Genomic DNA, 23,762 nt, shown 5'->3' on the forward strand with positions numbered 1-23,762 from the left:
AAATAGCGCACCATATTATCCGTGATAATCCTAATAGTCAAACGAAAATTGCATGAATTTGAATTCATTTTTTTAAAAAAGTAGAAGTGTCGTGGTTTTAACTGTTAAACCATGTGGCAGACGGAGATTATCATCGCGGTATTCTATGATTATCGTGGTGAAAAACCACGAAAAATCCATGATGATTGCTTTTTGTCAGGCAACGGTTCCCTGCGTGATATGTCAAGATTATCGCGCTATACCAACATGAAATTTTGTTGATTTTTCTTTCAAAGATTTTGAATTCCCATCGATATTTACCGAACAAAATAAGACTTTGTCGTTATCATGCCCTAGCAGTATGGTCGATTATCATGACTACTAAGCCCACACAATAGCAGTGATAATGTCCTAGGACTACTATGGCGATGATTTGGTTCATCCTAGTCTTTTATAGCATTTCAAGCAGATATTCTATCCTATCCTTTAAAAACTAAAACACTATATGAGTTTTCACTCCATATCTTAACATCTAATCATACGAAGGAGAGAGTAATAACAATATAAGATAAGGTAATTACAGAATATTAATAAAATATATATGAATGTTCCGTTAAAGTGATGACTTGCATAGATAATCTATTTCAGATGATCATCCAAATAATAATATTGATAATCAAATTTAAATGAGCTGTCGCGAATACTCTCGGACACAGGTGCATGAATTGATCGGGCATCATCATCATATAGATTGCTAATCTCAACTTGAAGACCACAAACACGTGAGATCAACTCGGCTTGTAGCACTGTTACACATCTCCCTTGGCTTCTCTTCTGGTGGTATTCGTTTTTTATGTTTATAAGCAAAAATATTGTTTTTTAATTTTAAATTTTAAATTAATTTTATATTTATCATAATTATTGTTAGTATTTATTTTTAAATTAATAAAAATACATGTATAGAGTTTATCGATAATTTATTTTTATTTATAAATACGTCATTTGTTTTTTTCGTGTAGATATGAGCCTCAGAGTATCTCTTATTCGTGTTGGAACGCCAGTACGTCACACCGATGGGCGATGGCATCCTTCTGCCTCTGACTTCCTAATCACCGGCCTAACATACGCCGGCAATCTCAGCTTGTGGCAGGCTCAACCCCCTTTATCTGTAGTCATATTTCTAAGTACAACTCATGTAGACTAAAAATGTGAGAGGAGAGGAGAGAGCATGGCAGCAGCAGCTGGGTCAAGAGGCGTTGCACCCAACCCAAACCAAGCACAAAACCGAGGCCTGGAAATGAGTGGCGAAACCGGCAGCTGTGACGGCGAGGCCTCCTCCAAAGCTCACTTGTCATCACTGCTCCCAACCCCCAACCACGCCGTGGCCAAGGCCCCCGAACCCCGAACACAAGGTCAAAAAGACGATTTTTTTTTCTGTAAAAGACACACCATTTCAGCATTTCATTCCTCTCCCCTCTCCGGAGTCTCCTCCTCCTCCTCCTCCCCCGTTGTGACTCTGAAGCTGCCTCTAGTTCTCCATCCGCCACCACATCGCGTCCGTCATAAAAATCCCCAACCAAGCGCCTGCCGCCATTCCATTCCACCACCGCCACCACCCCCAATCGCTCGCTGTATGCACGAGCCCTAAATCCACTATTGCATTTGTTTTGTTTTTCTTTTTTGGTTATATATCAGGCAATCTGGATAGGCTGTGCCTGTATTTAGATCCGGTATTTTGCCAGTGCGGGAGAGGATTTAGGTGAGCGAGCATCTTGATTTTGACCAATCTTTGCCTCTCTTCAACCCTCTTCTGTGTGCCTGCCCTTTAAATCCCTCGTGGTGGGGAGGGGAGGGGAGGCTAAGGCGCGCAAAGCAAGAACAGCTGCTTCCGTCGTGTTAGCTGGTATCCAAAGGTGAGCTGCTCCGGCCATGTTCTTTATATCGAAGGTTTTGGTTTGGTTTATCATGTGTGGCGAGAGATTCCTGAGCTCCTTGAAGTGAGCATGGGTTTGGGTTTTCTTGGGGGGTGTAGATAAGGTTGTTGGGTTGCTGGTGTATGGCGAACTCGCGGTCCATTAGCTGGGGCTGGGTGTTTCTTTCCTGGATTTAGCAAGAAATCCCAACATTAAGATAGGTTTATTGCGGATTGCGTCCTCCAAAAGCCGAATCTTTTGCTTTGGTACTACTAGCGTGTTTGAAGCATAAGTTGAGTGGCTTTGGTTTCGCTGCTGGAGGATTGGGGAGCTCACCTGTTTAAGCCATTTCAGGCAGACTCTGGCTGCCTTTTCCTCGTTAGATTATCCTTCCCTGATTCTCAGCTTCTGTATCTCTCTCCTCTCCTAATATGGCATCTGTGTTTCTTATAATTGTTTAGCCATGAGTTTTGAGGTAGTTTACTAGTTGTCTTATGGAAAGATTCTATTTTTACCTGTTTTATTAGGCTGCCTTGGCCTTGATTTGTGCTGTTTTGGGGAATACTCCAATTTAGCGCTCGCTTAAAATTTTAGTTGGTTTCCCTTTAAGAATATTACCTGTTTGGCACGCATCCCTTGCTTAAATGGTAGTAAAATATTGTATAAAATTCCTAGTATTTTTTCCTATATGCATCTTGACTCTTTTGTTTTCGAGACGAAATGTTTTTTTCTTAATGAAGAAGAGCAAATGAATATACTAAGTTTCCATTCATTATAGTACTTTTATCCGTATATTTGTCTTAAGATCAATAGGTGTACTTACTTCCTGCTAATACCTTAATGTAGGAACCATCAAGGTGTTGAGTGGAGATATTGGGGGACAAAGTTTGTATTTTGGAGGTTATTGTTTTCTTTCCATTGATTAAAAATGTTGAGGCAGAGCTCTAGTAGGAATCACAGATCCAAAGGTCTGAAACTGAAGAAGGCTCTTCAGATAAGCCTCTTGGTTCTGGTTTCTGTTTGGTTGATATACCAAGTTAAGCATTCATATGAGAAGAAGGCATATCATGAAAACGAAGCCAATGGACTGCATAAAGATGATCAAAATCAGGGCGAGATCAGATTAGGCAGGAAGGACCTTCCTACGAAGATGGAGGCTGATTCATCAACACTAGATGAACGGATTGAGGACGAAGAGAATGAAGAGATGGAGCAAGAAATGAAGCACGATGAGAATGACGAAGATCCCATTGATGAACCAGACCTAGACAAGGATGATGATCTTCCTGAGCCTGGTGAGCACTCTGCTGACAAGGATGAAAGATCTGAGGATGTGGGTGTGTTCGAGGATGAAGAGCGGAAGGAGCGGTCCCAGGAGGATCAAGAGAAGACCTTTCATGGTGATAATGTATCAAGTGCTGTTAGTCATGACCCTCCATCATCAGAGCAAGATGAGCTTCTCCATCGTGCCCAAGAGAAAATATTATATGTAGATGATGCTTCTACCGCTGTGCCTCATGACAACCAGGAAGCTGAACGCAGGGAGGAGGAAGCTCGCAAGGCTAGGGAGATGACTTTCAGAGGTGACGATGTGTCAAGTTCTGTGGATCATGATGCCCAAGTGACGAAACCTCTCCCGGAAGAGCAATTGAACAGCATGGATAGAATATTTGAAGGCACCACAAATTTGTCAAATGGAATAACATTTCGAGTCCCAGGAGTAAATGAATTAAATGCTTCTAGAGAGCTTGCGGCATCTTCCCATCCAAATACCGCCACTGTTTCAGAAAGCAATACTGATACAGCTCCAATAAAATTGAATAGCAACCATACTGGATCAGATCAAACTAATTTAACCTCTTTGAAAGGTCAGCAAGAGCAGCAAACAAATTCAACAGCTGTGTTGAACAACCAAGTACAGCTTTTCACTGACTTGACATCAGCTGCTGAGTTGAATTCTCCACCAAATGGGACTTCAACCGGTGCTGAAAAGGCCACTTCCTTAGATAGAGACCATGATGGTAATACTGGAACCGATAAGGCTGAGGAAGGAGACACACGCAAAGACTTGGATTTATCTACAAAAATCATGAACAAGGCTATTAGTGAAGATGAAGTTGTTCTTGAATGATAAGGACATCCCTCAGGTTAACTCCTGGTGTAACTTGTAAGTCTGTAGGGCTTCAAGAGAAGAGACCGGTCTTCTCTTTCTCATTAGACTTGGAGATGCAATACAAGTAAACTATCTCTATTGCCCCCCCTTTTTGTATAAATTTGATAGAGATATGCTTTGTATTGCCTAGCGCATCATGATCTGGGGCGACTGATGAGTGAAAGGCTTGTATGGATGAAAAATATAGCCATTCGGCAGCTCTGAAGCGTTGCTGCCGCGATGATATCTCAACTTGTCTATAGCTTATGTTTACCTTTTAGTTGTGCTATTTGTAGAGTATATGGTGGTCCTGTTGCTGTTTCTTTTAAAGCCTACCTGTTGGCAGTTAACAAATACTCCAACACAATTAATTTGAAGATTCATTGTACTTGAAGGTTGAGAGCTCAACCTTTCGCTGTTTGCATCATAGCCTTTCGCTGTTTGCTCCTCTATGGTGCATGCATAGTGCAGACTCTACCCATCTCCAGATATTTAAGATTCACTGGACTTGTAGAAGTATACTCTAGAACACAAAATGTGCAGGTATCTAATCTTAAATTACTGGAGCACTGGCTACATGTTATTACTGCCATCCTCGTTTTTTTTACAAAATAAATAAATAAATCAAATGTATTGTTTTCTACACAGCCAAATGTATCTTGGTTGTGAGGTGCGAGCTACTTTGGTTGATTCTTATGCTGGGCCTGCCGGCACCGTCCAATCTCACTCACTGGCTGTGCCATTCAGTGCTTGTTTTCATGCTTCTGAGTATATTCAGCTTTTTTTTTAAACCTGAAAGCTTCCATACCTTTTCTGACCTTGTCTTTACAGATGAAGAAGAAAACTTGCTATATTCTCTTCAAGAATGTGAAATTGAACTGCAAATTATCCTCTCTGCAGCATACTTTTTTGATAAATACACAACTACACAGCACTAGTACATGTAGCGCTCCCGGTATGGAGCACTGAGCATGCTCTGTGTGATCCTGCCTAACATTAAAAGTCATCAACTGTACTAAGACAATTTAAGGCCGGAGGCTCCTGAGAAATGGAGGTAGCTCCGTTGCGGTCAAACGGCTTGAACCGCTCCTGGTTTCCAATTCAAATATTTCAGCGGTGCAGCAGCGTACAGTTCATCCCTGAACAACGATATAAGACCACAGAAAATTTCAAGTGCAGTAGGTTTCAATCACGAGTTAATTTAAGCTGCAGAAACGCCGGAGGCTGGACGGCATATGACCACAGAAAATTTCAAGTGCAGTAGGTGCAATCACGAGCTAATTTAAGCTGCAGTAACTACAATAGCAAATGCTGAGGCAGCAGAGAGAGTAGCTCAAAATGCAACAATCTTAATATTGACAGAAGGAATGGGCTGGTATTTACACTGTTCCATGCAATAATCATTTGCAAGGTGTGCTCGCCAGGAGCTAGCTCAAGAATGAACTGCATAACTGCCAACTCTCCCTAGGTACACACTAAACTTGCTGGTTAGCCAGGAGCTAACACGAGCATGACAAAAACCTGAAGACTCTCACAAGACCCATGACAGAGGGCTGCAGGTTAGCCAGGAGCTAACACGTGCATGCCATGAACTTCACTTCAGTACGACCATTTTGTCGGACGGGTGCTCGCAGGTTAGCGAGGGGCTAACGCGTGCAATAGCTTCACGACTTTATTTTTTTTCTTCTCACTTTTAAGATTTGGGAGAAATGAGGTCAAATAGGCGTTGACCTGGATTCTCCCCAGAGGATATGGGCAATCTGATGGGTTCTCCATTTACTTGCAGAAGTCGAGGAATCCCATGTACTCATGGTTGTTGATCATGGAGATGCTCTTCTCGGTTCCAACAATACCTGAATTTATGATGAATCAAATGTTAGGAAAACAGAGAAGAATTGGGACATGCACAATCATAGACAAAGCAACGAGCCTATCAGAAAGGTTAATCAAGGGATTGCTTTCCAGGCAAAATTGGTTTGAACTTGTTATAACCCCGCAGACTGTTGCTACTAACAGAAGTACAGAACACAAGCCTACTGCATAAATCATACTTAACTGCAGTGTATTTTGTTTAGATGTTTCCAAGGAACAACTGGGATCCGTTGAATTTCAGTTAGACTGGTTAGCAAGTAGTGGCCTATTAACTAAAGAAAGGTATTAAGTCAAAGTGTTCTGGTCAATACCCATAGTAAGAGCACTTGCGAAGATGACAGAGGATAGGATGAACACGATCAGAGATGCCCGCTTTAGCACAACCACGAGTTTCCGGACCAGGAACTGGCCCCAGAATCCAGCCAATATGGAAATGCAGATAAGGTAGAGAGCTGCAGGAACAGACGGTTCACTTTGTTATTAAACAGTTAAATTGGAAATGTTATTCTAAACAGATATTAGCAGCCAGGTATTACCAAAAGGGATTGGGAATCTATTCAGGAAGTAGAACTCCACCACGGAGAGGGATGAAGAGAACATCATTACGAATGTTGCTGTTGCACTTGCAACCTGACAAACAAAAGAGAATTGTTCTTAACGTCATTTCCCAAGTGAGAAAAAAGGAAGATATAATTCTGAATGTCACACGAAGCAAATGATTACAAAATACAGCATTCATCTGCATATGAGGAAAAAGAATCACGGTTCTTGATTTTCTTTCCAATGATTTTGACTATTTCGCTTAGCAAAAGTGCTGCTCAGGGCAGTTCAGCAAGCTCATATCATTGCACCGAATACAGAAAATATGGATGCATCAAGATCTCAGAAAATTTAAGTCCATTACACAAGTACTAGAAATGGCAGACACCATTTCCTCATATAGGCTGTGCATGTAAGCCATTAATTCAACAATAAATGTCACATGGGGTTCGTGCCAACCAGTGGTAATTTGCTTCCTTTCTGAATGATGATTGAGAACCTGGGTCCGCATGCAAATAATAGAGGGGTGCAGTGTAGATAACTAGATCGAGGACCAGGGCAATGCACTATTTCATTATTAAGAACACTTTAGAAGATTATTTTAACATTGGAGATATTTTTGCATCAGATGTCAGTTGTGTAGGAAAGAAATGAACCAAATAGGCTTTCAACCAATGCAACATTATGACAAAACAAGTCAATTTCTGGGTCATAGATCAAATCTACTATGGAATAGATGCATAACTCCATACAAAAATCTCAAAACAGTGCGCCGCACCTAATGCATATATAGTCTGAAATCAGCAGCGTAGATTTGAATATACTATTGAAAATGAACCTACGATTCAAAACTGTACTTAACCAAAGGTTTCTAACAATCATGAAAAGCTAGTAGTGACCTGTCCCCATTATGATCCTCGTATACCCTTAAGCACACACATCTAATTCTGATCTCTTCAATACAAAACCAATTAACAAAATAATCTAAAGAACTTAGAAACGAATATGTATGTAACTTATCACAACATGCCAAAAATTAGTAATTACGTGTACTTGTTGCACTTTATTTGACATTCTCTAAGCCTTCAATAGTACAAGAAAAATTACAAAAGTTTAAAATGCCATATAATTGCCATTTTGAATTATATTATATTGCACAAGTATATGGTTTTGATGCTAATAGGTTTTATCCAGTAGATGCATTCAAAGTGGAGGGGGAAAAAACCAGAAGGCCAGATTGAATTGGAGTTTTTGTCTTCGAGTAGTAAAGTATACGTGCTTTGCAACAGGATATTAAGTTATGATATGCTATTGATTATTTTATGTGCCCATTAAAAATAGGCCCAACAGACCAGGAGTTGAAATCTCACGTAGAAGACAAAGGTTTTTAATTTTCTCTGATTTCCTCACGGGGGTAGGAGCGGTTGTTTTTTTTTTTTTTTTTTGGTTTTCTCTAGAGACACCTTATGCAAGGGGGAAGAGGGAGGACGGACGGCTCCAATTTTTAGATAAGGATGTTTACACGCATTGAAGCTAGCTACACATAAGACAGTGACTGGGCCCGTTCTTGATCTTTTCACTGGTCTTGCCTATGTGCAAATGCGTTTATACTAGGAGCAGAACACAGCAGCACAGCACATGGGGCTGCAGTGCCTATATGGCATTCCTTTTTACCGTGATGCCCCTTGCATGCTCATTTCACTGGTTCTGTCCCATCTTGGAAAGGCTAGCCACATTCTCTCGCGGGTTGCATGTGAGACTCGATCATATGAAAGATATTTTTTCTTAAAAGTAATATCATGAGTAACATTTGCAACTGAGCTGCAAGAAATGAAATTCTGGAATTAAATAAGAAAATACCTGAGGAATGCAACCAAGCTCAAGAAGAAGTGGACCAAGGACAAAACCGCCTCCGGATCCAAGAAGACCACCAACAGTACCACCAACCAGACCGCAGAAGGCACAGAAGATGAGCTGTGCAGGTGACCACTCAACAGAGGCCTCACATACAGACTCCCAGTTCCCATTCATGCGTCGAGCACGGCTCTCTCTGCACAGCTGTATAGCTTTCCACAGGAATACCCCAACGGCTACTGGGACCTAAATAGACTAACTAGTTAGATAATATCATCTTCCAACATGCAAGTGAAGAACCAAGTGTTGGCATGCTGAAGTTTTGTGGTGTACAAAAAGTGGTAACTGGGTGTATGTTATGATAAATAAAGCTTTTTGTATGTTATGAAATGACATAAACAAGTCCATGGAAAAAAATAGTTGAATGTATCAGTACAGAACAAAACTCCAGGTTACTGTGACAACTTAATATGCCATTTCAAAATATAAGTATTTGTAGCATTCAAATTTTATACCACAATATAAGCATTTTTGACTGATTCCCATAGTTTCAATCATTGCAATGATTCCATAGCCAATCAGATGCTTAGAAAGAGAATGTAATCAATTAAAATTTAAAGATTGACTATTGAAGTGATTAAAAGAGAACCTTTTAACATCTCTGTAGTCTATGCTAACAAACTAAAAATGCTTATATTTTGGAACAAAGGTAGAAGGTACCCAGGGCAATCCAAATGTAGTAAAAATCACTCAATATGATGTTAGATCAAGTGTCAGTTCAAACAAACCAGTGCCACAAGGGAGAGAATAACATCTCACCTGAAGAATGTTGATCACCCAATAGACAGTGCTGCATGATTGTGAGTTATTCTGCAGGGATCAAAACACATAGACCAGTTATGTCACAACTTTCAGAACATAAAAAAAAAAGGCCAGGAAAGGCACATAGGCAGAATCTACCAGAAGAGCCATGTGAGCCACAAAACAGCGATAAGTGAATAGACTCATATTCACACAATCACACATGTGCTCAAGAACTATTGAGCCGTGAGCAAATGACAGTGGTTACCAATGTTTTTTACAAACTTTGCATGTAAAAGGATACCTTGACGACTTGCAGCACCAAGAAACATGACCAGACAGCCAAGAGAACTAGGATATTCTTCCACCTCAAATTGAACAGCATGGTTTCCTGGAATTAGAAAGAACATCAAATGGGTAATCATAACACATAGGGACAAAGTGCAACTTTGTTTTTTGTTGCTCTTTTATATGTTCAGAGTATCCACCAACCCCACCCAAAACCAATCATATCATACGAATCATTGGACAAGTTAAATAGTGTCTCTAAGCCAATCATGCCATTGCTTGAAGGGTGGTCAAATAGTTCGTTTATAATTGTATTATGTGATCAAGTCGTAAATAGTGCTATCAGTAAATCATAAATTCTATGTTGCTTACCAGGGCAGACTTCTCCTTGGGCTGTGGCTGGGACAAGAGAGGCTCTTGATAACTCGGGTCAATAACCACTGCAGAAAGTGGATGCTAACATGTTAAAAATTATCCAAGTGACTTTCTGACTCTAAGTACAAGTTCCTTTGGGCTGTTTCGTACCATCACTTGCGGCGCAGGCAGACTTAGATTGCTCTTCTCGCTCACGTGTCTCCATCTGCAGTAATTAAGACGAGAACATTAAAAATGGGAGAGATTATCAGGACACGCGAACCACAAAAGCAAATAACAAGGTAGATGTGATGAGAACCAACCAGGATCCTCGTCTCCTCCCTCCACATGAGAATTCCCTTGTAAAATGACCGCGAGGAAGTCCCTGTAAGCGATCAATCACACCAAGCACACATCCATCTCATTGACTTCAAAAAAACAACACAACTTAACAAGAACAATGAGCCAGTAGGCCGCATGCAAAAGCGGGAGGCGACACAAACCTATGAAGAGGATAATGATAAGTACGGTGATGAGCCAGTAGGGGAAGATGACGCTGAGCTCGACGCCGATGGTGATCCCGAGCATGAGCATGGGCTGGAAGAGCAGCGCGAGCTTGTAGTCGATGACCGGCGCCTCCTTGTACGGATGCGACACCTGCAGGTTGTACCAGACCGACGACGCCGACGCCCCCATGATCATGCCTGCGCCGCCGAGACAAAACCAAAACTCAGAAAAAACCGATCCCTCTCAGATGCATCGGCTCCGCTGGTGAACAGGGCAGGGCAGCTTACACTTGGAGAGCGCGGCGGCGGACTTGGTGTCGAATCCGACGACGAGGTTGAGCATGGGCACGAATATCCCGCCGCCGCCGACGCCGCCCACGGTGCCGAATGCCGACCCGAGGAACCCGACGATGGTGGCCACCACCACCCGCCAGTTGAACGCCAGGTCCTGCACGTCGCGCCACACCGCCGATCCACCCATCCACGAGGTCAGCACAGCGGCCGGACGGAGAGCACACATCACCCGAGCGCACGACAAAAGAGGGAAAAAAAAGAGAGAGAGAAGAGACGAGCGGATGCCTTACCGGCCAGACGCGCGCCGACCGCGAGGAAAGGCGGAGGCCCCCATTGGCGCCGCCGCCGTCACCGGCGCCCGGCTCGGCGGCGGAGATCACGTAGCACGCGAGCACCGCCGCGCAGGCCGCCCCCGCCGCCACGTAGGCGAGGAACCCGCGCGTGCTGCTCCCGTTGAGCCGGCCGTACAACCCCGCGGCCTCCGCCATGCAAAACAAACAAAAAGGCCCCTAACCCACCACCACCACCACCACAGCAGCAGCCGCCCGCCCACACTTCCTTCCACTCCCAGTCCCAACCACACCACGGGGACGGCGGCGGCGGCGGCGGCGGCGGAAGATGCGCGGAAGACGCGCGGAAGGGCGGAGGAAACGGCGTGCGCCCTCGTCCGCCTCGGGGTTATATAGGCGGAAGATGCGGATGAGATCGGCGGGGCGGGGAGTGGAGGAGGGCGTATTCGGTTCGGAATCGCCTTCCTTCTCCGCCGTGGCCGTGACAGGGGGGCTCTAAAATAATAGCGTGATTGAAACTACAGTGCTCCTATTGGACTGGCTTGGCTGCATCTGGTCAATTTCTTCAGACCTGGGGAGGCCCAGCTGCCAAATTAGTACAGTGGTTATTGTTATGTTTTTGTTAACAATAAAGGTTAAATGGTATATTCGTAAACAAGAAATAAATTTTGAAAAAAAAACTTTTATATGCGTATTCTTAACTATCCAAAAGTCAATGTTGAAAAATAAATTATGATTAAAAAACTCCAAAATAAACTCTAAATTTAGAGTTAAAAAATTTAAATTTTAGTTACAGCATAAACGAAAACGTGGAGGTGATACTGTGTATCATTTGTTTAAGTTTTGGTGCGTGCTGCTGGGGGTGGTTATTTATAAGTGAATTGGCGGGGGTAAGTTAATTAATCGGTGGATGGAATGTTTAGAAGGGATTGAATGTGATTTTTTTTTTTGTGTAGGTGGTTTCTTTCAAATTAAAAACAACTCGTTTTTTAATTAAGAGATTTGAAATTCAAGAAAAAAAATGTGGCGGTTTGGATGGTAGCACTTGAGATCTGTAACAATGTGACTAAGCAAGCAACAAAGCCATTTGGATGCATTGGATGGAACACGAGGGAATTCTATATATGTCCTTCAAGAGAGAATACTCCGGACAGAGTTTTTTCATCTAATCCTATTGTGTCTGAAATAGTGTTTATAGAAAATTAGGATCCAATTTGCATTAAAAAAACTCTAAAATTCATTGACTCGAAAACACAACCCCATACAAACAAATACTGGAAATTTGACACATACGAAACAGAATTTCAAGTTGTTGGGATGAAAATTGCCACATGGCCTATGTGACACAAGTGCTCTGAACCTTCTTCACTTCTATCAATATATATATTTTTTTACAACAAAATATTAGGCGTGTATTATTGTCCAAATAGGACCATTTCTAGGGGTGATTGTCCAGATAAAAAATTTCATAGATAGGATCTGTCTTTGTTTTAGGTACAGTTGATGTACTCTTGAAATAGTCAATATCGTTTAAGTATAATTGTGCCGACCCCAAACGTGGCCGAGGCGTAGATCTGCTAAAATACTACTACTAACCTACTTGCATGTACATTTGAATAAGCTACAGCAAACTTCAAATTGTTGGTTTGTGAGAAATCACATTGACTATGTTATAGAAATGATTGCCGTGTACGGGACACTAACCTTGATTATTAGTACTATACTTTTTATACTGGGAAAGTAAAGTGTCGGCCGCATTTTAGCCGCTCATTTAGCTGGTGTCCTTGCCCCATCAGGTACAATATCATGCTCTAAGGGCACCATCAATATATATTTTTAGACGATGTATAAGTTTTGACACATTATAAGATTCTAATTTAACTAAATATGTTCTAATGTTTAGATCTATACAACTCATATTAAGATGAATCCCACTGTGTTAGAAAAATAGTATCTTTCTCAACTTTTTTCAACATGAGCCAATGAGCCAACCAAATGCTCCAATTAAAATTATTTTTTAACCTTAGCACTAGTTATCCAAACAAGCAACCGGTGTTTAGAATTTCTAGCTTAGCACCTATGCTCTAATATATAGCACATCTTCTTTTAGTTTCTATTTCCTCTATACACGTCCTTAACAACAACTTTGAAGCTGCTCTAAGCTAGCTATAAGTATATTGTAAGGACATAAGAGAGGAGAGAGAAAAATAGCGGACCATAGATTTATAAACAGTTGTAGCACGAACTCCAAGATGTATGTGTGTATAACAGATGGGGTTGGATACTAATTGTGTGGTATATGACTATTGTATAAATTGATTATTAAGTTAGTTATAGATGATTTGAAGTCAGTAACTGGCTATACTATTGAACTTGCTCTTAGATAAAAAAAAAAAAAGTAACCATGTAGTATGATTGATGAACGGTACTGTGAACATATATTCTATTGTGCAGGCACGTGCTTTTGATTTGTCAGTTTGGTCATAATTTAATCTTTCCAATCAAGGGGTAATCCTGGTTTAATTTAAGTAGAAACTGGAGTTTTTACAGGGTTTTATTTTATTTTAAGATCACCTATGCGTACCGCGTGTAGCACGAGCGCAGCGACTTCTTTGGCCCTGCTTTGTTTGCATTGAGAGTTTGCGAGATGATTGGGGGTGCAGGGTTTCACATGAAACCGTTTGGATCATTCATAAACCGAAAAAAAATCAAACAGAAGAGTGTGATCCGGGTAGTTCATTTACCACGTCTAGATAGGTAAAAAGTTTAAAACAGCATAGAGATGATGATTAATTACATAAAAAAGACTCGGTATTATAGATGCAAAGCTAAACTCCTTTTTGTAAGGATTAAATTATAAAAGGAGTAGTACTGAACTTTGTACTGAGATTTTTTTTTATTTTGCGAACCTCGTACTAAGAATTTAGGTCAGTACTTAAAAACTGTTGTATATTCTTTCTTTTTTTTCTTTCAAAGGTTAGTCGTCTGACCAATTTTCCATCGTGAAAAAAAATTCAACCCAGTACAATCCCTCTCACTTCGCAGCTGTACATTAGATTAAAAAATAACCATTGGGATTATGCGAACAAAGACAAGGGAGTGACACGGAAAAGGCCAATAGATAATGAGCACACGCTGCATGCCTGCATGCATGAAAGGCCAGCTACCAACCTCAACGGCACAAAAGCAAATCAAGCTAGATTAACGCTACAAACATATATTCTCTTCGTTCTAAAATAAACTAATTTTTTATTTTTTATCTTTAATTTTTGACTCTTTGTCTTATTAAAAAAATTTTACGATTGATATTTTTGTTTTTATTAGATGATAAGTCATAAATAGTACTTTACATGTGATTATTTTTTTAATTTTTTGAAAATTTTTTAAATAAGATGAAACGAAAACCGAAGAATTCTTTTTTCCTTAGTACAGAGAGAATACTTGACTTTTACGTAGGCCACCACTCTATCATGTAGCTTTTTTAAAATAATCGATAGGTCCAACCAAAAAGAAAAAATTGCGTCGACCTCATATGACGTCTCTGTTTGCTGGAAAAAAAAAGTAGTATCCCCGACAAAAAAAATGCAGTCAGTGTAGGCTATGCGGCATGCATATTCAATCGAAATGCTGGCGATGATTGGAGCGGTAAAACGCCATTGATCACGACCATATTACTTCTTTAATAATCTTGCCTTATGTGGCCAGCTTTGTGAAGGATCGGCTGATGTTTTTTAGTTTGCCTGACCTGCGCCTGTTAGATGCTGTCTTTTAGAGGTAGTTGTTTTGTGCCTAGGTCTTCTTGATGTAACGCTGCATTTCATGTAAAACCGGTTGATCCCGGTTCCTCAAAACTCTCTTTTTTGGCTTTAATGAAAAAGCTGGGCCTTCTGGCCTTTTTCAAAAAAAAAATTGCAAACACAAAATTATTTATAAATAAAACTTTTATATACGTATTTTTAGCGATCTTAGAGTCAAAACCGAAAAATAGACTTCAGTAAAAAACCTAAAATTAACTATAAAATTAATATTAAAAATTTAAATTCTAGCTTATAAGCATAAGTAGAAACAAAGAGATGGGGGTGTAGGTTTCTAGTATCCGGTGCATCTGAGTTTCTCGTAGAGGAAAATGGGTGATTGAAATCACATATTTAAAATAATAATTTATGAATAATTTTTTTATATATGTATCCTTAGTGATATAAAAGATAAGGTTGGAAAATGAACTTTGGTAAAAAAAATTCTAAAGTCAACTCTAAATGTGAATTTGAAAAATTAATTTTTGATTTATAAACATAATTAGAAGCGAAAAGACAGAGTAAATGAAGTCCATCGCTCAAACAAAAAAAATAAATACTGTGTTCCTTGTCAAGGTTGTAGTACCGTGCAAATTCCCAGTCTCAAAACAAAAGCTCAGTGTCGGGTTAGAAATGTCCTGATAGTATAAATTTAGATTAGATTCGTGGTGCTAGAACATATCTAATCCAACGACCGTCCATAACATTTATGGAATCATTATTCGTTACCACTTTTTTTTTCTTACTCCTCGATACCCAGCTGTACAAATGGTTATACTACTATTCTACTACCACAGGGGATAACAGAAGGCCACTCCCAGTTAGCACAAGACAACACGTCGTCCTCTCCTGACATTAGTAACGTGCTGGGATACTGCTATTCAGATGCGACCAAAATAGCAAAAAAAACAAAAAGAAGAAGAAGAATATCAAAGGGTTGGCTAATTGGCTAGCTAGTACAATGTACTTATAAGCTACATAATTAATTACTGCCAAAATGGTCCAACCACTGTAGTGCAGAGCGTTATCAATTCACCCGGCAAACATTATCCATCATTTTATAAGCCGGTACGCCGCCCGTATCAACACACATATATTTGCTTTAGCACGGCTGAAAACGCAAGCTACCGTTTCGCGAACCACAGGGTGATCGAGATGATGATGTCCATAACGAGTGTAAAAAAGACATCGGGTCATTGTAGATTGCAATTTGCAACAGATTCTTTGGACATGCACAGCTCATAAAACCATTTTAAAATATAAATATTTATATAGTATATTTAACAGAGACTAAATAGATGTTAAAATATTTTTTCGTGACAGTTAATTCTAGAGTTTTGAATTGATTAGATTTATTTTCTAAATATCTAATTGGCTCTAAAATTATTAAAATAATTAAATACATGAAACGATATCGAAATAATTGTATTATAATATAAAATGTATTTCTTTAAAGATGGGAGAGGGAGTAGCTGTCAATCGAACGTCGCGTTCGGTTTTAAGTTTCTCCTCCAATCATGCATGCATGAACATGGACTAGTTTTTCATAGTATTAATTTGCACAATGATCGATTGGTGATCGGATAGATCAGGGGTGTCATCATTTGTTTTTTTCTATTTCTGGAAAACTCAAATGGTATAATTGTAATCAAAAAATAATTTATGAAATAAACTTGTTATATATGTGTCTAGTAAAAATCTAAAAAACAAACTATGACAAAAAAAAACTTTAAAATCAATTCTAGATTTAAGATTAAAAATTTAATTTTTAGCTTATAAATATACGTAAAAATAAAATGACAAGTACAGACATGATATTCGATTTGACATCTGCAGGTAAGTTGCTGGCTAACCAAGCAATCCGTGATCGCTCTGTCGCCACGCCGGCCAAAGGCCCAGAGGCCCGGAGCCCCGACGGCGTCGCTGTCTACGGGGTTATTTTCTGTTTTTCAGAAAAAATATTAAATGATATATTTATAAACATAAAATAATTTATTATGAATAAATTTTTGCATATATATATATATATATTTAGCGTTTAAAACGAATGTTAAGAATAAACGACAAAATAAAAATCTTAAAACCAACTCTAATTTTAGAATAAAAAAATTAAATTTTAATATATAAACATAAGCCTAAACTGAAAAAATAGGTGTGCACGCCTCGGTGGAGGAGCGAGCGGCCGGCACAAGTGCCACATCGCTTGTCTCCGGCTTTAGATCGACCTCGCCATCGTGCCTAGTTTTCGTACGATTTTTTTGCGTGGCGGAAGACGGAAAGAATCTTTGATTTATACGAAATACTAATATTATTGTGGTGTCGTAAATTCTCCGTCGCGTTGGTGGTTTGTTTGTTTGATTGGGGGTAGCTCCAGCCTCCGGCGACCGAGCTTGGCCAATCGTGTGGTGTCAACTGTCAGGTGGATCAACTGAGCTTGCATTTTTCAGTTAATAAGAAGAAATACTTAAAACGGAGGTTGCGTTTTCCACGCGTGATTAGTATTTCTGTATGTCCCTACACGGAAAATCAGCGTCTATAGAGTCAAAACGGCCAAATCATGTGTCGCTCTCAAAATCTCGATCGATCTGCGTTCATGTGGGTTAGGTTAATTACGCATATATAACCAGCTCAGCTGTAGTGTGGGTACGGCACTATACGTATAGTAGTACAAGTCTACATGGGTGCAGTATTACGTCCTGGGCCACTACGATGTGTGATTATGGGGGTGTTTGGAGCAAAGGGCTGTCCCATTGAATATTTAGACACTTATTATAATAGTAATCGCAGGCTATTAATAAAACTTATCTATAATCTTGGACTAATTCACGAGACGAATCTATTGAGCATAATTAATCCATGATTAGCCTATGTGATACTACAGTAAACATGCTATAATTATGGATTAATTAGGCTTTAAAAAATCGTCTCGCGTATTAGCTTTTATTTATGAAATTAGTTTTTTTATTAGTCTATGTTTAATACTTTAAATTAATATCTAAATATCCGATGTGACATGGGGCTAAAAAGCTATCTAAACAACTGCCCTAATATTGTGCACGCCCACGGGCGTGGCGACAGGGCTTACCAGGACGAGAGGAGGAGCAAGCCGATGGCGCGCGCGATCAGGGGGTCACCACCGGAGCTGCGGGCCGGCGACACCGCCGTGGCGCGATGGTGCCCGCCCCGCCGCCATACGTGCGTCCTGCGCGCGCGCGCGGGGGCGACACGCCTGCCGCTGCCGAGACCGGCGTGCGGTGTGGCATCGCGTTGGCCTCCGCACTTCGGGCGGATTTTTACCTGTTTCTTTCCCCTCGCGCGCCGGGTGGGTGGGTGGGTGGGTGGGTGGGCGTGCTTGTCGGGGGCAGGGGTGAGGGGTCCCGGCCCGTGTGTCGCGCACCGTAACGAACGTAACGATTGGGGTTGGGGGGGGGGGGGGGGGGGGGGGGGACGGGCCAGGCGATTTCCCCTCTACGTACGTACGTGCCCTGGCCGTGCCAGAAATGTTACGTAAATACATAATCAAATAATCCTGTAAATAGGTGCTGCTAAGTTGGCTTTCCACGAGGATTATGTTACCTAGCTACTCACTTCCTCCTATGCAGTTAGCTTTTGCCATCACTTCAAAGTTCAGATCTTCAATAATCATCAATTCAATTTGTCCGGTCGAATATGCGCTCAGCTCGCAAAATGTCGCCATACTGTATCTTCTTTCCACGATATTCCGACGGTATTCCATCACGCCACTCGCCATCGTCGTCACCCCTCTCCCCTCCGGCAGGCAGCCACGCACCACAAAACCGAGGCGCACGGCTAGCTATAGCTAGCTGATCGATCGATCGTTTACTCAGAAGATGGACCACATGTGCATATAGGATTCCATACACATGGATATCGATGAATCGATCGATCCAACCGAACCAATGTTAGTAAGATCTTTTCAGGTTTTCAGAGTACTCACCACTTGCCTGACAGCCCAGCCACGACGATAGGTCTAGCCACACATGCATTCCACATTTCCCACCCAGTTAATTGCCTACGACTTTGCTGTCGGGTATTTATCCATCGATCGGCATATATTGTATACGTCAGAGCTGACATCACTCGTAAATGAGCACATAATTAATCGCCAATTAATATATATGCGCTAGTAGTGCTCGTGCTAATCCAGCCGGGAATAAATAATTAAATGATGATTGCGAGTGGCATGGCAGCTAGCCGCCCGGACGGACGATGTAGACTCCCGATCGACCACCGTCCGTACACACGCGGGCTGGATGGACCACTCGATCGTTCCGTCGATCGATCAGTTTGTGTTGATCAATGTTCCAGTGCTAGTAGCTGCAGGTTCCGCCCCGGGCCGGTCGGTGTCGGATTGTTTCGGGTCGTGAATAATTCCAGATATATAGGCAGTTTTGATGCTGACGATGGTAGTATCATGTGGTACTAGTAGTACATGTGTACCATGATTGGTTCGCATGTCAGATTTGGAGCTACAGGGTATACATATAACATGAGCACATGACTCCATACTCGGAGCTACATGATATTTCTAAAAAAAACTCACGCGAATACAAGTGCGTGTTACATATTGCATATATATTGAGTCATGTTATTAATTTTATAACTGTTACTGATTTACTGAGATTAATTTATTAAATTATATATATAATGCTAGATCCAATGCTATCGCACGGCGTGGGCTAGCTAGCGTGCATATTACGTGAGAGCAGTTGAAAGGATAGGGGGCCTCCTGCTGGACTGTAGCGACGACCGTATGCATATATGCATGATGCGAACGCACATGGCCTCGATGCAGGCGATCGATCGATCGATTCATCGATCTACCTACGAATGCACGGACGCACTCCGCGTGATATGCCGCACGTACCGGCGGTGCTGAACTGTGCAGCTGGCCGCCTGGCCGGGCATGTGAAAAGATAGTATTTCTTTAGGGCATTGACAATGGTCTAGATAGATAGTAGTAATTATTAGCCAGAATTTACAGATATGAACTTTTTAATTGATAGTACAACTGTACGTCCATTTAGTTACCGTGCATCGTGCATACATATAGTTGATGATTTAGTTTTACTCGACCGATTAAATTAGCACTTTAGCAGACGACAACCTACTCTCTTTTTGGCACTCTCCGATCCGTCACATACTCACATCAATTCAAGCTTATGTGGCAAATAGTATATCTCTATCACAGCATTATTGTACATGCCCTCTGCTTGCTAGCATGTGTGCGTTGCCTCCATCCGATCTGACAAAAAGTTGCGTTTCTCTAGCCCCACCGGCCCGGCCACCGGAGCCGGACGACGACGACACACCCCCTGCGAACGAAAAGTGAACGAGCAGTACGGCCGGGGCACGCGAGCGCGACGAGGTAACCGCACGGTACGGCACGGCTGGAAAATCTTACGGCGCGCACATGTAGCAGCGGCGTTTCGTGGCCGTGGACTAGCAGGTGGTAGGAGAGGGGAGGAGGGGAGGAGGAAGCGGGCGGGGGCCGGTACACGCGCGAGCCCACGTTCTGCGGTGGTAGCCGACGCCTACCCAGTTTCTTTTGGGTTGGGCGCGGCAGCAGCACGCACGGCGCCCGGGCCACCTCGCGCCCCCTCGGCAGGCGGAGGGCACATCACACGTCTGGAGCGAGCTAGCTCGCTGTGGATTAGGATCAGGCGCACTGTGACTTCGGGAGGAGAATGATCCACAGGCATCCCAGCTCAATCGAACGGTATCCAATCCAGGCAGAGGGATGACAAGCAGAGCAGATTGGCTACGGCTTCCATGCGACGACGCAAAAGATCGACTGATCTGGCCGGCGTTTGGTGCCGGCCATCTCCATTCTACAGCTCATGAGAGTCCCCGACTTCAAGCTTGATTAACGATGACCGGGTCGGCTAGCCGGTAAGGACATGTACAAATATATTTATCGACGGACTCTCTTAATTGTTACGTAAGTAAATTTAGTGATATGAAAGAAAGAGAGGGGAGGAGAGATAAAAGCTATTGTCATACATAGCAACGGTTTAGAGTCGATTCTTAGTATTTATTCAAGGAAACTTTCTTGCATAAGTGTGGATAGAAAAGAAACTAGCTAGTGTAATAAAAAATATTTTATTGCATTAATGAAGAAACTATAGCTAACTATACATTTATACATATCATTTTAAAATAAATTCTTGTTGCTGACGTGGATCAGATAAGAGTCGATAATGGGTATTATCTTTGAACATGCCCTAAGCTCGGGACGACAGTGGACGGAGCTAGGCCGTAGCTCGGGGATCGCTCCAGTGTGAATAAGGAGCTCGCGAGCTGCCTCTTTATGAACAAACTGATGAAAGACACACGACTCCTCTGTTGAACGCGAGTGGTCCAGCAGAGGCACACGGTTTTTACCCACAGAGAACGCTCACCGAGCTGATGATATTGAGCCACACGATACCTCAGCCCACTGGGAAGACCCTAAAAACGATGGTATGCTCACAATCGTAGTTTCGCAGACGCAGCTGACAAGCAAGCTAGGCATCATCGAGTGGCTCCTCAGGCGCAACACGCAGCTGCTCGCAATGGTGAGCGGTGTGCTTATGTCCGATAGTGCACACCGCCTTAACTAGTGGTCTTATAGTCTAACTAGGATAGATCACGACCCCCATTGTGAATGCCCTTAGGCGCAACCACACACCTGCACTAATGCAAGTGGTAATGCTTTTTCATGGGTGAGAAACCGAGAAGCATAGAGCAATGCTGGTGCAGCTCTACATGTTGTGTCATTGCTATGCGTGATGCCTTAGAGGGTTTAATGGGTGAACGCCAACATGATATACATTATTTTTTAATAGTATATACGGAGTTATATATTTATTTTTAGAAAGTTTATATATTAAAACAAATTTAACATATGATGTATCTAACCAAAAAATATTTTCTTTAAAAATGTCACGCTAGAAGGTTATATTAAGAAATTATAATAAAAATCTGTTTGTGTAAATTTATATATCCAATGTATATATATATATATATATATATATATATATATATATATATATATATATTTTATATAAATATTCCTCCTCCTCCTCTCGCATGCAGCCCCTGCGGGAAGCCGCTGCGCACACGACACGACACGGAAAACCCGGAAAAGCGCAGCAGAAAGCACATCGTCACGCAGAATCGAAACCGGGAGCCAGCCGTGCTTCCAGTGATGCTCTGTCCCATGGCTCCGTCCACTGTCGAACAGTCGTAGTACTAGCGTACTCCATGTTTTTCGGACGATGAGCTACCACAAGCCCATTATACACGTGGGAGTGTATGTTGGATGGATGTGCACCACACGGGGAAAGGCCCATGATTCTAAGAGCCGGCCCATCACTGATTTCATTGCATACACTTGCATGTGCAAGCATTTTTTTTTAACTTCTGCTCCTTCATTTTTTTCACGCATAAGTCTTTTGAACAACTAAATGGTTTTTTATAAGAAGTATATAGTAGATTTTTTTTAAAAATCATGGTAATTTATTTTAAAAAATTTTAACTAATACTTCTTCCATATTAATTTTAATAGATGACTCTGTTGATTTTTTGGTACACGTTTGACCACTTATCTTATTAAAAACTTATTTAATTATTTTGATTAGATTTATTATCCAAATGTGTTTTTCTTATAACTTAAATCCTTACATATTTGCACAACTTTTTTAATAATACAAGTGATCAAATGCATGGCAAAAGAAAGTTAACGAGACATCATCGGAGGGGTACTTAAATAAATCACACGCTAATGTTTTGTCCCATTTCATATCTCGTAAAGGGGAAAAGTTCTCAACTCTTAAGTGATATGCTATTAGTACATGTGAAATCTTAAGTTTGGAAGGTCTAATTTATATAGTTTTTATATATTATAAATATATCATGTTAAAATATAATACATTTATAAAACCATATAAAATCATCATCACTTAATAAAATTATTAAGAAAGACGTTCTAATGCCGGCGTATCGTACTCCCTATCTTTTCGCTTATGGTTATACTTGTAAGCCAAAATTTAAATCAACCTTGAATTTGAAGTCGACTTTGAAGTTTTTTTAGAAGTTTATTTTCTAGCATTAACTTTACATCACTAACAATACATATATAAAATTTTATTTATAAATTATTTTTTATTTGTAAATATATCGTTTGATTTTTTTCCATAAAAACCCGAAATAATTACCCCCTAATCTTGTCAATTGGGAAGAGAGAACTTGGCTGGGGCCTTCCGTGGTGGTTGTTTTCGAATGCAGCCGCTTCATCACATAAATGCAAAGTTCTGGGTGCTCTGTCTGTGAGGTGAAGTTGAGGGCAATTAGAGTTGTTGTATGAATTGGCTATTAGATTGACTATAGATAAATTAAAACTAGTAGTTGGCTATTCTATTGAACTTGCTCTTAGGGAAGAAGACAAATGCATCAATGCTGATGATTATGGAGGCGATTACGGCCTAGAGGTTGGGCCGTTGGGGGTCGATTCCGGTCGGCCTGATACTTGGCCCGGCAATTCCTACTGTTGCTGTTTTGTTGTACTACTAGTACTGCTTCCGCTACAGCACTGATCATCTTTGCTTTGCTTAAATGGGGGGCATTTCTAGGGCATTTTTGGCCACCGCAATGGACAATAACATATACTCCGTACTCCTCTTATTCAAATATAAGATTGTTTAATTAGGAGCTGTTCACGAGCATTAGTAGGAATTAAGAGGGCTGTTAGCCCATTTGATTCAAAGAAAATTTATAGAAATTTTAGAGTATTTCATTCCTATATGAATTTTTCCATTAAAGCACTTTGAATTAAAGGAATGGACACTATGAAATCCTATGGAATGTCTTTTCCCATACAAATTTTGGAGGAAATTTAACAAAGAGGTAGAACCTCATAAAAAAAATCCTTTGAGTCTTTATCTCTCCTTAAATTCCTGTGTTTTTCCTGTGGTCCAATCAAATGGTTATTCCTATGTTTTACAATCCTCTGTTTGCACTTACATTTCTATCAGAATTTTATATTTTTCCTATTTCTCCGTTTTTTCATTCCCCTAAAATGGTATTTATACATGCCAACCCAAGTACATCAAGTGCTAAGTTGC

The 23,762-nt window shown here is 41.0% G+C and overlaps 2 protein-coding genes across 3 annotated transcripts; one reads left to right on the forward strand and one right to left on the reverse strand.

The window, feature by feature from the left end:
• The first annotated feature begins 1,410 nt into the window (after positions 1-1,410).
• Positions 1,411-4,317, forward strand: LOC102700321 (uncharacterized protein DDB_G0290803-like). Its single transcript, XM_006650464.3, has 2 exons — positions 1,411-1,892; positions 2,739-4,317. Exon 2 carries the CDS (start codon positions 2,821-2,823, stop codon positions 4,021-4,023), a length of 1,203 nt encoding a protein of 400 aa, XP_006650527.1. The 5' UTR covers positions 1,411-1,892; positions 2,739-2,820; the 3' UTR covers positions 4,024-4,317.
• Positions 4,318-5,373: 1,056 nt separating this feature from the next.
• On the reverse strand, positions 5,374-17,914 carry LOC102721538 (sulfite exporter TauE/SafE family protein 4). 2 transcript variants are annotated; one of them, XM_040521873.1, is made up of 13 exons: positions 17,723-17,914; positions 10,844-11,414; positions 10,548-10,707; positions 10,257-10,457; positions 10,077-10,138; positions 9,925-9,979; positions 9,772-9,839; positions 9,416-9,502; positions 9,130-9,180; positions 8,317-8,556; positions 6,453-6,546; positions 6,228-6,368; positions 5,374-5,897 (listed from the first exon to the last, which is right to left on the reverse strand). In XM_040521873.1, exons 2-13 carry the CDS (start codon positions 11,039-11,041, stop codon positions 5,821-5,823), a joined length of 1,434 nt encoding a protein of 477 aa, XP_040377807.1. In that variant the 5' UTR covers positions 11,042-11,414; positions 17,723-17,914; the 3' UTR covers positions 5,374-5,820. The 2 variants fall into 2 exon arrangements, with proteins under 2 accessions (XP_040377807.1, XP_040377808.1); XM_040521874.1 differs by having other exon boundaries at positions 10,844-11,428.
• Between the last annotated feature and the right edge of the window lie 5,848 nt (positions 17,915-23,762).

Source organism: Oryza brachyantha, chromosome 3 (genome assembly GCF_000231095.2).
Source record: "Oryza brachyantha chromosome 3, ObraRS2, whole genome shotgun sequence".
NCBI classification, from domain to species: domain Eukaryota; kingdom Viridiplantae; phylum Streptophyta; class Magnoliopsida; order Poales; family Poaceae; genus Oryza; species Oryza brachyantha.